Source organism: Trachinotus anak, unplaced genomic scaffold (genome assembly GCF_046630095.1).
Source record: "Trachinotus anak isolate AG129_WGS33_773 ecotype Australia unplaced genomic scaffold, CSIRO_AGI_Tana_v1 ptg000012l, whole genome shotgun sequence".
Taxonomy (NCBI): domain Eukaryota; kingdom Metazoa; phylum Chordata; class Actinopteri; order Carangiformes; family Carangidae; genus Trachinotus; species Trachinotus anak.
This window is the reverse complement of record NW_027273863.1, coordinates 6,504,583-6,521,976: the sequence shown is the minus strand read 5'-3', so window position 1 is coordinate 6,521,976 and position 17,394 is coordinate 6,504,583. Positions and strand designations below refer to the sequence as shown.

The 17,394-nt window shown below is 42.9% G+C and overlaps 1 protein-coding gene across 1 annotated transcript; it reads right to left on the bottom strand.

Moving 5' to 3' along the window:
* Positions 1-344: 344 nt before the first annotated feature.
* acin1a (apoptotic chromatin condensation inducer 1a) lies at positions 345-17,284 on the bottom strand. Its single transcript, XM_071491603.1, has 18 exons — positions 17,071-17,284; positions 15,324-15,389; positions 15,035-15,146; positions 14,857-14,912; positions 11,798-14,668; positions 10,180-10,335; positions 9,817-9,902; positions 7,148-7,205; positions 5,080-5,119; positions 4,593-4,729; positions 4,315-4,458; positions 3,994-4,183; positions 3,597-3,742; positions 2,634-2,741; positions 2,407-2,514; positions 2,006-2,312; positions 1,807-1,907; positions 345-1,683 (listed from the first exon to the last, which is right to left on the bottom strand). Exons 1-18 carry the CDS (start codon positions 17,206-17,208, stop codon positions 1,342-1,344), a joined length of 5,166 nt encoding a protein of 1,721 aa, XP_071347704.1. The 5' UTR covers positions 17,209-17,284; the 3' UTR covers positions 345-1,341.
* Between the last annotated feature and the right edge of the window lie 110 nt (positions 17,285-17,394).

Below are 17,394 nucleotides of genomic sequence, written 5' to 3'. Positions count from 1 at the left end.
AAGGTCAGGATAACTGTCAAATGAAAGAAAATGCTGTTGGTCATTACCTCGACATGGCACAGAGGAAAAGTGACATTTGCCAAAACAGAGACTTAGGAAGTCGCTCGCATCTTTTAAGTATTCTAAAATATTCTCTGACAGCATAAAATCAAATGTCATGAGTGAGCTGAGCCACAATGTGGTGTGACTGACACCTTGTGGATTTTAAGTGCAACCACTGATTTTACTTAAACATCTGTTTATGCAAAGTGTTTACATTTTTGAACTGTCATCCCCAAGAGCAATGAAAATATTCCACTACAAACTCCATCAGCGGGGAGAATGGAAAAAAAAAAACATTGCAGTAATTTCAAACTTCAATTTTTATTATTTGTACATTCACCACTGATAGGCGTACTCAAAGAAGAAATTAAAAAAACGAAAACAAACCTTTGTACTAAATGATAAAATAACGATTAAAAAACAATATTAAAACCATTGGTGAGAAAACTCATAATGCAACCTCCCCTCCCGGGCCTGTAAAGACACTACAGGGCAAGAGAACTGGAGGAAGAGGAGGAAAGGAGGGAGGAAGAAGAGAATCAATGATAAGGACATAATCATAACTTGTGTCAGGTGCGACAGACATATATTCTCTACCACAGAGATTTGTCTCATCTCTTTAACTAAATAGAGGGAGAGACAAACACTGTGTTGCCTTAGTAGTTATTCCATATCTGTCCAAAAATACTCCAGAGCTGCCTCATTTAAAGACTTGATTTTGATTAATCTTATATGTCTGTACAAAATGCCAAACACACTTATTCCAATATTTTCAGATTTATGCAAGCCTCTGCACAAATGGCTGAGTTTTCTCTTTAGGCAGGACTGGCAAGGAGAACCTTGGACTACATGCAGCAACAAAAGGATTCTTCATCCAAACTGCAGAGCTGTTAAACACTGAGGCCATGGCAATTGATTGCAAATCATAATTGGCACCTACATTTTGGGGCAAGTGGGGAACATTGGGGGAATTAATCAAAATTACCCAGTGTGCCATACTGCTATGCCGTCAAAGCAAAAACCAAAGAAAAAGAGAGGCAAATGTTCAAAGAAAAATATATCAAACCTTAACAGGAGCAAGACGTACAGCACTCCAGGTAACAACACTGCAAAAAATTATGGTCCCCTTTAAGCATGACTGTGTGTAGGTGTAGATGTGCTTTAAAAAAGGTGACAATTTGAGAGATGGTGACGACATCAGTTGGTCCTCTGTTGGGTCTTAGTTGTAACAAAGTACATGTAGTGAAAGGCAAATGGAAGAGGGTGGTCTCTGGGACAGTTCCATCAGTTGAATTGCCATTAACGCCGCCTTTCTCGCGGGTCACTGCGGCTGCGTGAGCGTCTGCTCCCGCTTGCCCCGCTGCCGCCCGGCCTACGGTAGCCATCCCTGCGTTTGTCATTTTCCCTCTCCCTTTCCCTCTCCCTGTCTCTGTCTCTGTCTCTACCTCGGTCTCTGTCCCTCTCTCTGTCTCTGTCCTTGTCCTTCTCACCCTCACTCCGGTCTCCTGTTGTACCACTTCCAGCTTTCATCCTCTCTTTCCGCTCCTCTTCCCTTTTTTTCTCCTCCTCCTCCTCTTGCTCCTTCCTCCGTTTCTCACGCTCTTTCATCCGCTCTGCTCTGGCAGCTTCTCGCTGAACAAACTAAAATGAACAAAATGCACAGATTAAGTTTTAAGACTTCATTCAAATTAGATATCGAGGTCATTCACTTTAATTATGCATTAAAAGCAGCAAGCAAACGGTATAAGCTGGTCTGTGTCTCACCTGTTCCTCTGTAAGCGGAAGCCAGTATATGCAAGGAGCTGCTTTAGTTTTGCGAAACAGGTCATCAAGCAGCTTTGCAGGGGGATCCTCAGCTGTTTTCTCTGCCAGAAAAAAAACAGACAAAATATATATATGTATGTATATATATAGTATATTTTAATTATTATGTAAATAGGCTAATCCCATCTCCATGTCTTACCCTTCTTTTCAGTTTTCTTCTCCTTGCTCTTTCCTCTCTCCTTACGTCGTCTTTCTCGAGAGCGTGACCTCCGAGGACCTCCCTCCTTTTCTTCTCCTTGTTTCCCAAACTCTTTGACCTTGTCACGATCCCATTCCCGCTCTGCTCGGGCCCTCTCCCGACGCTCCATTTCACGCTCACGCTCAGCCCACTGGTCTCGCTCAGGGAGGAGGGAAGGCAGGCCTGATGTTCGACCACGGCCGGAGCCAGGCCCCTGCTCCTCAGCTCCGGGTCTGTCAGCTGCACCCAAGCCTTTGTGGAAGTCCAGCTACAAAGCAGAGGTATTCTTAGGCTCATGGTCCAGATGGCTAAGCATTGTGGGTGCAAGAGACAAAAACAGACTGATACCAATAAAGTCTTACCTCATCTTGCTGGCAAAAGTCCACACTTAGGACTTTTGGGTTGCTCTGAGGCCATTTCACTCCATGAAGAGCTTCCCGTGTGGCGACAGCCTCCTCTGAGCTGGAGTACTAAACACAGAGAGAGTACGATGGCTCCATGAGACAGAGAAAAATCTTACACAGGCCAAGGGAACTGGTCCAGAGCTACAGTCCTCTATTAGAGAAAGCACATGCTTGTAGTAACTTACAGTGACGTAGCAGTGAGACTTGATTTTGTCAATCCAGAAGCCCTCCTCCACCAGGGTGCCAGTTCGGCTGAGCAGCTCCTTAAGCTGCCCCAAAGTGAACGGCCTCACCTAAATAAAATATTACACAACAAATAACAGTGTGAGCAAAACTACCAAGCGTATAGACATCACTTAATGTCTTTTTGAATATACGAGGTACATTACCCCAATTAAAGACTACAAATATAAATGATTTTTATATATTTCTTAAGGAAGTGACTAGGATGGTTAGGCCTAAGACAGATGCACTAGGATCCACAGATTGAAGAGAGCGGAAGACGATACATAGTGAGGTCCTAGGTGGTGCTCAATAAGTGATCCAGGAAATATCTATCTATCCTGAACTGAGTGCAAGAGTAATCCCAGAATAATTTTAGATTTGTAGTAAGAAATTAACAAATACAACACATAACCAGGCTTATCTGTGTAGCCAAAGTTTGACACACTGCATATAAGGAGATACCAATGTGCCACACAACACAACTGTCATCCAAAACTCCAAAACACAGATGAGAGCCGTTCTGCACCAGGCCTCCATGACAAGGAATGAATGACATCCTAACCCTATTCTAAATTTATTCTTCTTAATAATCATTTTAAAACAGTTATTTTTTATAATAAAAAATAACCAATAAGAGTATCAGTAAAGTACCTGTTAAGAGTCATTACTAGTAGAACAATTGATAAAATCCTAACTATACCCATCTCTAGTTCTGACAGTCTTATTAGTAAAGTTCACTGCAAACTACATTCAGGTAGCAGCTTTTCACTTTTAGACACTGTTGATTATTAATTTGATACTAGATTCAGATTGGATAAAATCTAACCACAACCCAATTTAGGAAACCCTTAACATCTGACTTTGGCAAAATACACATGAGAGCAGCGCCACAAAAACTAGAGCAGGTAAGTGTTTTTGCTCACCAGGTTGCAGACGTGAACAATGTTGGAGACTTTGCCACGAGGTGGTGAAGGCTGCCGTGCCGTGCGAACAGGGTCATCGATTGTGATGGACACGCCTGTTTTCTGTTGGCTGATGGAACGACGAATGAGGGTGTCGCTGGGGGTCACTAGGATATGTACAGTAGAAAAAGTCAATAATTACTATGTAAAATACAATCTGTTACAACTTATCTGTTAGCTTTATATTTGAGAAAAACTGGATTTTACTGCAGCACATGAAGCACAGTGTGTAGATTATGTATTGGCTACTGTTGTTATTAAAAAATACAGTTGTAAAAGGCAAATCAATTACAACATTTCAGGAATTCATTTTGATGGCTCCAACTAGATAAAGACCATTTTGTGATGGTTTTATTACCAGTGTTGATTTCTACATCATGGCTGGTATTTGACGGTGATTGGGTTTCCACTGCTCCAGGAAATGAGGCATCCATTTTCTCTTCATGCGCCCTTTCTCTGTCTTCTTGTAAATCTTCCTCCTCCAGCTCCTCATGTCTGCTCCTCTTCACCTCTTTCTGTCCATTCTCCTGGCTCTCTGAGTGCACCACCTGCAATAAAAGAAAAGGATCAATATTAGCAATTCTCAATAAGTTGTTAACATCAACCTGTCTTGAAGAGCACTTTACATTTCAGCGTAGATGGTTCCTAATTTGTCATTCAAAACAGGTTGTAGACTGACCTGTGTGACAGTGCGACGGATCTGAAGGTCCTGCTCAGAGCGTTCCCTCTCCTCATCCTCAATCCCAGAGAGGACAGCTTCCTCCGGGTGCAGATCCACTATTGCCTCCTGACCAAGACACGGCCGGATGTCTGGGATCAGAGACTGAGGGCAAAGAACATAGATAACACACATACCTGTTACATTCAACACACAAGTGTGTAGCAGTGCATCTATACATCCCCATGAGCGTTACTGGAAATAACAACATTATATCAGTTTTACTATGCTGCAAGTACCTTGAGGGAGTCTGTGGTGATGCTGATGGAAGGTTTCTTGGCAGTGACAGCTGTGCTAGATCCCCACCTCCTCTTGCGACCAGCTGCAGTCCCAGACTCCTGCTCACTCTCTGCACTGACTGGAGACAATTTGTTGCCTAGCAAGACATGGAGGAAAAAAAAAAAACAGAGACAAACTAATTCAATTCCCAGGCACATGACATTTTCCACTATAAGCATACTACACTTGTCACTTTTTCAAAAAGTAGAGCTCGAACAAATTCCAAGTGGCACATAATTATTCTGAACTAATTCAACCGCAACGTATGTACCATATACACTTTCCATTCACTGGCCTGTCAAGCATTCACTGATCATGTCAAATGACATGACCATACATTATAAATATATAATTATAAAAGGCCAATATAATCAGATGGAAAACCAAAACTAATGATCAGTTACACATGCTGGTTAAGAAAAGAGCAAGTTGGGAGAGTGTACTCACTGCTAAGAGAGATCTTACGAGCTGAGAAGGCCTTTGGTGTCTGAAACACAAGAAGATAAAAACAACCCAAGATACATGGGAGAGGTGAGAGGCAGACACCGGCACCACGGGCAGAGAAAAATGGTCAAGGACAGGTTGGAGGAAAGGTGGAACAATGACAGGAAGGGGGACAAGTAGGGACTGAGAGTGAATGATAGAAACTGCTGTGTAGGGTCATTTTCAAATTCAGGTCTACTGTGCTGTTTTGCGTCAAAGTTAATCATGTGCCATTCATAATTATTTGATGATCTACATCTATACCTTCCTGAATAAAACTGGCTTAAAAGAGTAAGAGTAATTTCAGTCTCTATCACACAACCAATTATCTGGTGGAAATACTGCAGTTTAAATTCCACAGCTAAAATTTGTTATTTCAAAACTTTGTGTCTGAATAGACAAATTAAATCCAATAGGTTTTACTGATGAATTAGAAGTAAAAGTCAACCAAGATTAAAAGATTATAAAACAAAGATTTAGAACAATTTGGATTAAACTGCAGTAACCAGTATGATAAACATTTCCAAAAAAGAGTTGCTTCTCCCAGCAAAGACTACAGAGAGTACGAATGAAAACTAAGCATTTTTAAAATGTATGAAATTAACATTGGGTAAACATCTATTTATTCCCTGGTACCACTGACACCTGATCCTTACTGGTTTGGATATGGCCCAATCACGACTGCATGTACTGTATCTAGGCAACAAGGGTCCAATCAAAGGTGGCTGAGATGTTTGGATGGAAATCTGAAAGCTGGTTGGCTGGCAGGATGGGTTCAATAGTTCGTTTGGGTAGGGGCTTGGACGTGCTTTTGGCCAAAGCAGTCATCCTCAGGTGTTTTGGCATTAGTCCTTTTAAAGATGTAGAAGCAGTAGCAGACCAGATGACGACTGTTGTCAATAGTCACTGTGCACACAAATCCAGAAGTTTGATTTTATGTTCAGTTGAATTTGAGGAGCAGTAACTTCATAGTGAGAGTCACAAAGTAGCAAAAATCTGGCAATGGCTATTGTAAAAGGGGGCTAAATGGCAAGTCCTTCTTCATTTCACATCAAAACTATCAAGCCCCTTGAGTCCAGATAAAAGATTTGGCCTCTTTGAAAACTCATTTCATATCCAGAAGGGCATTTGCTGGAGAATCCCATTCCAAGAGATTAGCAAAATCCAAAATGTCCATTGTATGCATGTCACAGTTAAATGAAATGTCCATTATGTCCCACATTTCTTTGCAGGGGTTAAAAATGTCTGAAAGTGAAACAATCTGAAAACTGGAGGTTTTCACACCAGCTGTGACTTGATGTGAGCACACTTCCTTAGCTGTCTCTTCTCCAGGTTGACTTTAAGGTTGAAAAGTCACACAGGTGGATAAAAGGTTGAGAGGTGGGCCACATTGACTACCCAACCCCTTCTTTGAATCCTCTAGTCCAATCAATAGCCATTGCCAGCCACATCCATGAAACTGGGGCAGCCTTTGTTGCCAGGAGTGTCCCTCTGAAGTGCAGCCTCGGGGGCTTAGCTGTGGTCAGCTCTGGATTCTTGGGGACAGTGGAACAGGTGCAGCAGTAGCAGTAGTAGTAGTAGAAGTAGTAGTAGTTCAGAGGTAGTATGCAGGTAACCAATAGGGGCAATGGAAGAGGCATGAGCACCTTTATAACAAAGCAATCATTTGGGGTTTAAACATCAGCCACATTGAGAAAATGCCCTTGCTGTTTCTGCCTATGACAGTGGCAACAAAGGTTTCACAAACAGCCAACTTAAAAACTAAATGTAACTTCCTACACACATTCTAAATCTTGTGAAAAGGGACTCATTAATCCATCTAATTGAAATATTTTTTTAAATGTAAAGATTTCCAACAAAGAATATAGACATAATCAAATGACCTATAGTGTATTGTATTCAGGTTAATAAAAACTATGTGCCAATCAAAAGAGATGCAACTGTATAGGCTCAAATGGGTCCATCCATCCAAGTCCTCAGCCACTGACAGCCTTGAGGACCAAGACGATACATGATTCTTCAGGTGCCTTACCTCCTCGCTGGTCTCTGGAAGCTTCTCTGGCTCTGCCATAGCAGTCTCCTTCTCCTGCCTGCGTAGTGTGAAAAATATATATCAGCAGGAAAAGAGGGAACAGATGAGAAGATTGTTAGGGTGGAGAAAAGAGGAAAACTCTTGTTTTTAATTAACTTTAAAAAAAGGTTACAAGGAAAAAAAGAGGCTATACAAATGTAACCATATAAATGTATAATTTCATTTAATCAATTAAACACACATAATGAACTTTTAAAGTATCAATACCAATTGAAATAAAATGTAACTCAGATACTTAAGGATAATGAAAGATGTGAGAGAGGCAAAACATAATCCCTGTCAAGATTTGGATGTGTTATCCAAATTCTTATGATATGGGTTGGTAATTTATCAGCAATTATGTGAAGTACACATAATATGTAGTTAAATGGACTTAAACGCAAAGCAGCACTATGTTCCTTTAAACATATAAGAAACCATGCATTCCTGAATATGGATATTAACTTTAAAAAAAAAAAACATGAAGCAGAGGAAAAAAACGTATTAAAAATATCAGCAGTTGAAACCACCCCACTGAAACACAAACAGCATCCAGGTGAGGCTGAAACCACGGCGCCTTTAACGCACATGACGCGGGTGACCACGGTTACTGTCATCTCACTGATGCGTTTTTCTCAAGCCCTGAGTGGAGGAGTCCCAGCCGCCGCAGTCCTCCTTCACACCTATATACCTAATGTAATATACCTAGTATACCTAAAGTAATATACCTAGTATACCTAATATACCTAAGGTAATATACCTAATATACCCAATGTGATATACCTAATGTTCAGCCACAGCTGAACGGTACCCGCGCACACGGGAACACGTCCACTCATTCCCACTGAGCTTAACTTCGAGGAACTTCACGGCAAAGAGACGAGGTGAGCTCGGTTAAAATGCAGCTTGCAGGCTGCGACTGCTGCTAAATCGACTGCGTCGCAACAAGCCAGCTCTCCCCTCCCTCCTCTCGCCCTCTCACCAGAGACTACTCTTCTCTGGACACATTCATGTCCGCACACCGCTGTCAACCACGACCTGCGACGGTCAAAGCCTCGCCTGCTGCTTAACTGAGCCGCTGTAGGGGAAACCACAGGCCGGTATCGGCAGCTAAAAACATCGACGGAGCACAGCCATGTTGCAACGAGTGAAAAAAATGATCATGTATTAAAAAGGACCCGCATCTTCTCAGCCACACCGGCTTCAAGGCAGCCTCATCAATCGCCTGATGGGAAATTCAATACCGGCATCTCTTGTGACTTCGCGGTATTGTATTCACAAAGCAGACAGATTCTAAGGGTCCTTATGATGTCGGATCTTATGATCTGATGGCAATGATCAAGCAACATTTGCCATACAAACAATGACCACAAAATTACCTCAACATTTTACACTGTCGAGCCATTCCATGTGATCAAGATAAATACAAAAACTGTGACTCACCGACCAGTTAGCTTTGTCGTTTCTTTATTTATCAAATGATATAAAAATATATTTTCAGTTTTTTTTAACAGTACTTTATATAGCCTTGCTCAGAGAGGTCTTTTTTCATCACATTACATCTGTATCCTTTGGGAGCATAAGAGATGTTAGTGGTCTGGAGACTATTAAAGTGAAGCCACATAATCAACACTTATTGATTTTTCTGGAGGTTTAGATAAGCCTGGTGTTTAGAGTCACTGTTCAGATGTAAAATTAATTCTGACAACTTATACCTTTTGCAAAATAGTGGTAATTCTGTCTGTGAATATGGACTTCTGTGTCTCTTCCTGTGTTTGTCAACTCTAGAACTGGGAAAATATCCTTTCAACTGAATATTCTTACCACTTATTCACACACCCCCTTTAACACTTAAATGACCTCATCTGTAAAGCTGAAACCTTAATTCACCTGCTAACTACTCTTTAATACACCCAGTACATAAAATTATCATTTGCACCAGGCTCATTTAGTTTTGTCAGACTGAACTACCAGCTTCTGCCCAATAAAGTGCGATTTGCTAGTGAGTGAGTGTTTTCATTAGACACAACGCTCATATTTGCAAAAATCAGAAAAAGAAAATGGCATAAGCGTGCTTTCATCAACCAGTGTTAATAAGAAAGTTATCAATGGAGTGTCACAAAATTTCAGAGTACTGCATCAGGCAGGTCCTAAAAAGGAACCCGTTTCATATATTGCTAGATATGGTCTTCATATATGGTCTAATGATGGAACAGGACTGACAGCACAGATCAGATACTTCGTACCCAGGATGGGTGTAAAAACCCAAATGACTTTTGGCAAAACTAAACCAGCTTTCATAAAACTGTTTCACAAACAAAGTTATTAAAGCAATTTATCAAAAAAAGCTGAACCTGACAACTTAAATAACTTTTGTAGTACTGATGTGTCATGACTAGCTGTCAAACAACTGAATTTAAAAATGCACTGACTATTTTCACTACAACAGAGTCTCGACTATCACTGGACACCCTGTTGCAGACTGAAGTGCTGTAAGGACAAGGACACACACACACACACACACACACACACACACACACACACACACACACACACACACACACACACACACACACACACACACACAGAGTATAGGACATGTTTCACAAGACCAAGATTGAAAACCAGACCTTTGTTTGTCCTTTTCCTCCTCTCCCTCGCTGTGCTTTCGTTTTCTTTGTGTCCCCTCTCGGGTTTGAGCTTCAATGAAAGGTTTCTGGGGATTTAAAAGGGTAGAAAATGGAATAAGATGTGAAAGGTGTTTTGTATGTCAAAGTTATTGAGATGATAAGGTAACACCACTAAAGAGAAAATAAGGGGTAGGTATAAAGTCATCATGACATTTGTCTGTAGCATAATGCGATATTAGAAACTTCTAAAAATTTAAACCTATTTTCTTAGGAATTAAAGTTTTTTGGTAAGACATAAAAATACATGGTTGTCACAGATGTTAAAAAAACATCTGGTGGTGTGTCAATTTATAAGCAACTGACCTTGGTGTGACTCTCTCCATCAGCAGTTGTGTTACTCCTCTCTCCAGACATCTCTCTTTTGCGAGGGGAAGCTTTTGGCATTTCCTTTAAACCCTCAGCCTGAGCCTCTACTGTCACCCTGTGATGTGGTGAGGAATCTCTTCCAGGTTTCCCATCCTACAAGAGCAGAGCAAATTTATAATAGACTAAACAAAAAACACACAAAACTTGCTCTGATTTTTCTACAATAATACAACGTTAATATAAACAGAGTTAATGAAAACAAATGCTGAACCACCCACTCTTCAGTTATATTTCAATCTGACAGCAGATACACCAGCATCTGACTTGTCTCATACATGTAACAACCACATCTTTGCATGCAATATTTTTCAGTATTTTTTTTTTTTTTTAAGATATTTTTTTGGGCATTTTTTGCCTTTATTGACAGGACAGTAGAGAGTGACAGGAAAGGGGCAGAGAGAGAGGGGGAATGACACACAGGAAAGAGTCGGGCCGGTCGGGAGTCGAACCAGCGCTCGCCTGCTGAGAGCATCCGCTCATGTGGTACACGCCCTAACCACTCCGCCATTGGGCTGCCGTTTTTCAGTATTCTACACAAATACTAATTACATTTGCACAAAGCAAAAAAAAAAAAAAAAAAGCTATAAAATACTTGTGGAACTCTTGTTATTGAACCTCGTATTATCAACACACCTTCAGAAGTGCCTTCATATTAAAAGCCAGTAAGTGTTGAGTAAGTAACAAAGGATATACAGATATAAGACGTAGGACATTGCCCTCAAAAGGACCAGAGGAAAAAGTTTTAAATGCAGGTGTCATACAGGAGTAGTAACCAATAGCACAGTTCCTTAAACAGCCAATGCTGGTCTATGGAGTAGAATGCACCCATACAAAACATCTCCCCTTCAAACACAGAAACAGGGTTAGAATTACTGCAAATCAATATTCCCTGTGAATGAACTGTAAACAACAGTAAACATTAACAGGCACTCTCTCCTTGTCAGAAAACACCTGCCCAACCAGAGCTGAAAGCACTGCGGAGAGCTTAACACACCTGAAAGCTACAGATTTGGTGAGAGGCAGCCTGCTTCTTTGTAGTCATATGTCTGAAAATCAATTATGCACCGGCAACGTTTGTTTCACAGCGAATGAATGTAGCAGACAGCAGTGGGACAGCGCCTACTGTGATAATGCCATGTGAGTGACAAACTGATAAATAAGGCAATATTATGTAGAGCTGACTGCCATGGTGCAATCAGCAAAGCATAACAGTTTTATGGCCCGTCACTGGTGAATAAACATAGCCACATCTCTGTAACACCTTTAAATGGTTGATTCTTATTGTATGAAAAACTTTCACGTTGAGCCAACATCATGGGCTTTGATTACAGTTGCTAATCCAAACTACATGGACATGCAGCACACATCCATCTACTGGAAACATCAAAATGGATGGGATTCAATTTGTTATGCCATTTTCAAAAACAAACCAGTGATGTCTAAATGATGATGGTTCATGGTATGTACTATTTTTATTTTCAGTGAAAAAAATACACATCTAATATAATTCAATGAAAAGCACAGAATGCCAAAGACAGAGAGAGGTCTCACTTACCCTTCTACCCCTGGAGGAAGTTTCCTCTTGAGAGGATGTGGATGACCTAGAGGACTGAGATGATGAGGACCCAGAGTCTGATTCTGAAGAGGAGGAATCATTAGATGACGATCTTTGTCTCGTTTGTCTCTCTTCCTTCTTTGCATCTCTTCCCTTCCGCTGTGCAACATCCACTGGGATTGAAGGACCCTTACTTTCATCCACTTCTTTAGCTTTTCTGGCAGGTTCCTTCACTGAATCTGCCTGTTCTTTGTCCTCTGATATGAGGCTTATGGCTCTTTCTTTTGTGGTGCCAGCAGTTGTCTCCTTCTCAGACTGAATCCCAACAGATCCCAGTGGCCCAGCAACAACTTCCTGTTTTGTCTGCTTCTGTAGATCTTCCTGTTCAGCACAGGGCCCATGTCCTTCCTGCTGTCGTTCTCCAACACTGGTGGGGGAGAGGACAGGCAAAGCCCGAGGCTGAGGGGTATCAGAGAAGGTACGCGGCCGCTTGATAACCATGGAAGTGGAGGAAGACTGGGGCTGAATTGGAGAGTCCCTTAAGAACCGGAACTTCTTAAATGAGGACTGTGGCGACAGAGGCGTTGGTGACATCGATGCACCGGACTCTGCTGCTTGGGTTTCACTCCTGGACATTGGAGCATGGGCATCTTCCTGCTCTTCTGCCTCAGTCGATGATTTTCTACCTGGTCCTGTGGAGAGGGGGGGAGGAGTGGGCAGGGGGGTGAGACCAATCTCACGGCCACGTTTGGATGGAGGGAGGTGACTCTCCCTCTCCTTTTCAGCCATTCTAGCTCTCTCTTTCTCCTGTTCCAGGGCCCTCTCCTGCTCCTCCTTCTCTTTCTGTATGGCTTTCTCTTTGTCTAATCTTTCACGTTCGAGAGCCCTTTCCCTCTCTTCCTCCAGAGCCCTCTCTTTCTCCTTTCTCTCTCTTTCAAGTTTCTCCTGCTCTAGAGCTTTCTCCTTCTCTAGCCTCTCCTTTTCAGCTCTTTCCTTCTCCATCCTCTCCTGTTCCAGAGCTGCCTCCCTCTCCGCCTTCTCTTTTGCCTCCCTTTCTCGTTCCAAGGCTTTTTCTCTCTCTATCCTCTCTCGCTCTAATTCTTTCTCTCTTTCAAGTCTCTCTTTTTCCTTCTTCTCAAGCTCTAACCTTTCCTGCTCTAGAGCTCTTTCCCTTTCCAACCTTTCTTGCTCTAGAGCTTTTTCTCTTTCTATTCTCTCTCGCTCTAAGGCCTTCTCCCTCTCGATTCTCTCCCGCTCTAAGGCCTTCTCCTTCTCGATTCTCTCCCGCTCTATGGCCTTCTCTCTCTCGAGTCTCTCTTGCTCCAAGGCTCTCTCCCGTTCTAGTCTCTCTTGCTCCAGGGCTTTCTCTCTCTCCAGTCTCTCTTGCTCTAAGGCCTTCTCCCTCTCCAACCTTTGCCTTTCTATCCTTTCTTGCTCCAAGGCCTTCTCTCGTTCAATCCTCTCCTTCTCCTTTCTCTCAGCCTCCAAAGCTCTCTCTCTCTCTAACCTCTCCTGCTCAAGAGCCCTTTCTCTCTCCTCCCTTTCCCTCTCCAAAGCCTTGGCTCGTTCTAGCTCCAATGCTCTCTCCATTTCTTCTCTCTCTCTTTTCTCCCTCTCCTCTCTTTCTCTCTGTAAACGTTCTTGCTCCAGAGCCCTCTGTCTTTCTAACTCCTTCTGCCTCTCCAGCTCCAGGGCCCTCTCTCGTGCTAAAGCTTGCTCTCTCTCCTCTCTTTCTTTAGCCAATGCTAGTTCCCTTTCCTGCCTCTCTCGCTCCAGAGCAAGTTCTCTCTCCCGCTGTAAAGCTTTTTCTCGTTCTTCTCTTTCTAAGGCCTGCTGTCGCTCAATTCTCTCCTTCTCCAAAGCTCTCTGCTTTTCCTCTCGTTCTAGTGCAATAGCTCTTTCCCGTTCTACCTCCATTGCACGTTCTTGCTCAAGTTTTCTCTGCTTCTCTTGCCTTTCCAGCTCAAAGGCCTTCTCTCTTTCTATCTCAGAGTCCCTCTCTCTGTCCCTCTCTTCTGTTGCAGTGGCCTTGAGCACACTCACGGGTACTTGAATATGGGCCAACTGGGCTCCTGTGACACCCTGGTTGGTGCCTGGAATCATGGGAAATGGCACATGGCCCGCAGTGTTGGCTGTGTGAGTGATGGCAGATACCAGACCCTCTGGAAGCCCTCTGCCAGGTAACGATGTGGCTGAAGGCGAACTGCTATCCTGCCTATCGCCTTCCCCATCACCACCGTGCCAAGCTGCTCCAGAGAAAGCACCTTCCGACTCCATTTTACGCGCCAGAAGTGTCAGCGGGCCGGGTTTGCGTTCAGCATGTCCACTCCTCTGTGGCTCCGGGCTGCTACTGCGGCTGTCGCTACTGGAGGATCCGGAGCTGGAGGTACTGGGTGAACGCCTAGCTGGGGCTACATCTGGACTAGGGGGGCTCTGTTTAGGGGTGTCAGGTAAGGGGAATGACAACTCTGGAGGCGGGGAAGGGGGGGGTGTTGGCTGGCGGAGCTGAGGAGACAAAAGGGAAGGGATATGTTGCTGCTGGGGTTGACAGGAAGCTCCAGACCTCTCTCTGGTCGCGGGTACTCTGGCTGGCTCTCTGAGGCTTCTCCTCCGAGCACCACTGTCCCAGTCATCATCGTCACCATCCTCCTCTCCATCCTCGCTATCCTCATCGTCACTATCAGCTGGAACTTCGTTGGATGCAGAGCCCCTCTCCGGACGGACTTCACCACCAGGAACACGCATGGTGACAGAGCCAGATGCCGGAGGACCAGACATTTCAGCCTCTCCCTCATTCCCTGCAGCAAACAATCCCTCTCCACCAGAGGGACCAGGTGGCTTGTGCTGCTCAGCCAAAGCTGGTGTGACATCCTGATGAGAACAGAACCATGATGAGACTTGCTTTTGTCATAGCTCTAAACCCAGTTTTCTTCCATGTAAATGATCTGGTACAGTTCTTACCAAATAAGCAACATCCTTTAAAGCACAAAGAATCTCAAAACAGACTGAATAGAAAATGTGACAAATTGCAACTGGTAAAAAACATTGTGACATCCTACCTGGGCTTGAGGAGGACATGAGGTGCTATTGTTAACTCCTGCGTGGTCCTCTTGCTCTGTTTACAAAAGACAAGTCAATAAATAAATAAATAAATAATCACAATTTTTTTTTGCATAATGATCAACAATCAGTACATTAACTTACTTATTTGCAGTGAAGGGCTAAAGCAACACATACCGTTTGTTTCATATGCTTCACGAGCCTCCCTCTCCAGACGCTGCCTCAGGAGCTCCTGCTGTTTAGCCAGATACTGTTTGATAAAGCTGTTCTGGCTCATTTCCTCACCAATCTAAAGTCAGACAGAGCATTAAAAATAGGCTATAAGTCTTGAAGGCCAATTATACATTTTTTTAGCAGATATTTTCAAGAATTGTACTGATGTGTATTTTGTCATTTATATGTAGGAGGTCATTTTATGTGGCTTCCTCCTTTGAAATGAAAATAAATTCATCTTGGGAACACTTACCTGAGAGTTTGGCTGCAGTCCAACATGAGCGGTGGAGGTCCTCTGCAGATTCTCCAACATAAGAGCCTGTTATTGAGACAAGAGACTTTATTCATACAATGTAAATAACAGGCAGATATTTTTGTGGAGTTATTAGAGCCAGCACTGGTTCTTGTGCATTTTAATATCTGGGTCATTTATGTCAACCTAGATATTGTGTACTGTATTCTGTAATCATCTTATATATGACTGCCAACATTTCCATCCGTCGATAAGTACTGAGAGTCTCTTTGGGTCTTGGCATCAGCATAGATGGGACAAACACCATGCGGCATCACTGCCTCTCTTCCTTAAGAATTTTCAGTTTGGAGAATTTTGCCTTTAACACAGCTTAGTAGAGAGAAACCATTAAGAAAGAGAAAAGGATGACACATAACAAGTTTCCCTGGTCAGAAGCAAACAAATAACATTGCGAAGATCATAAGGTTCAATTAGACCCTTAAGGACTAGGCAACCTGCAAGCCATAGTAGCAAGCAAAGCAGACTGAGAATAATATGGGCAGAGTCGCAAGTAGACACTACTTGGCCTAACTTGGTATTCATTTTACACATTTTGCAGCCATACAACATCAGTTCTTCTCTGCTACTTATATTATTCCAGCCCACACCCCACACACTAGAACATAAACAATAAAGTAAAGAAAACAACAATGGAGTATATTGGATTAAACCTACATGTTCATACATTTCTGGAACTAGATATAACCAATTATGGAAATGTAACAACTGGAGGTCAGGGGCTTGCCTTTGGAGCCAGCAGGCCTCAACTGGAAATAACTGTGCAATCATAACTTCCACATTTTAACAGAGACTTTGACAGTGCTTAAAGTAGGAACAGATAATGCAGAAACAAGTCATTTGTCTTTAAATAAATAACAGTGTTTATATTTCAGAGGTGAGAAGAGGCTAATTTTATCCACTACATTGGGATTAAACAAACAAACAAAAAAAAAAAAACGTTTAACATGGAAAATCAAAGGTAAACACCACTTGCTGCCTCCATGGCGCACTTCAGCGAACAAATGGTAATGGGACTACCAAGTTTAAAAAGAAAAGAAAAGAATGGCCCAACTTCTATGGCTGAGTAGATAAGGTTGAATACCCGCCGCAATGTAAACAAACTGGCTCACACAGGACCTATGGCAGCTCGCAGGTCTGGAATACATTTTGTACCAAAGCTGATCCTAAATTCGGCGGAATACAGCGAGATGAGTCGATTTAAATAAACTGCAGTACGCTTCATCAAACACCCAGTGTTCACTGATAAAAGCTAACTAAACAACATTTGTAGCGCCAACCTCCCAGCTAAACTCATGCACTCCAGCAGTGCTTGGGACAGACACCGCCAATGGGATCATACACAGCAGCAAGCCAGTCGCTAAGGCCACCGCTCAACTCACTGCGTTAGCCAGGGGAGCTAACGAGCTAACAGGACAACATCTCCCTAACACACACTTTGAAATTAGCCACTAAGTTGTCTGAAGTCCCGGCCTTGCTACAGTTTGCTTATCTCTACACGGCGAACACGCTGGTCAACCACAGCGTGTTGTAACCAACGCATTTCCAGTTGACTCGTGGTCGTCAACCTCGACAACTACTGCTCGGCAGTAACGATACTCAGTTGTCGGCCCTCAAGAGAGCATCGGCCCGTCTCAACGTTAACGCTAGCTCACAGCCACCGTGCTCCCGTATTTGCAGCAGAACTCACCCCTTTGAGTCTTTTAATGAGAGCATTCTTCTGCCCGCTTTTCGAGAGTCCTCTCTCCTCAAGAGCAGCCTTTAAATCCGCTACTCGAAGAGACTGGAGCGGTCTCCCGTCCAGCGTAACGTCTTCGAGGTCCGCCATTTTCCGTTCCTCTAGTCAGTTCCCAGCGACAGCGAAGAGCAACGCCTTCCTCCATGCAGCGTCACCGTCGACGACTTCCCCCTAATCAAATATCAAATAAATTAAATGCTTCTCAACATTTAAATCCAAGAACACATAAAAATACACCCAGTACTGTTAAATTTATTTGTTTATATATAATACACA

Excerpts from the sequence above, each read along its gene's own strand:
- acin1a (XM_071491603.1), bottom strand. The coding sequence starts at position 17,208 with ATGGCGGACCTCGAAGACGTTACGCTGGACGGGAGACCGCTCCAGTCT. Across the intron at positions 5,120-7,147 it reads TTCCAGAGACCAGCGAGGAG|ACACCAAAGGCCTTCTCAGC; the intron begins GTAAGGCACCTG and ends CTTGTGTTTCAG. Across the intron at positions 1,908-2,005 it reads GAAGAAAACTGAAAAGAAGG|AGAAAACAGCTGAGGATCCC; the intron begins GTAAGACATGGA and ends TTTTTCTGGCAG.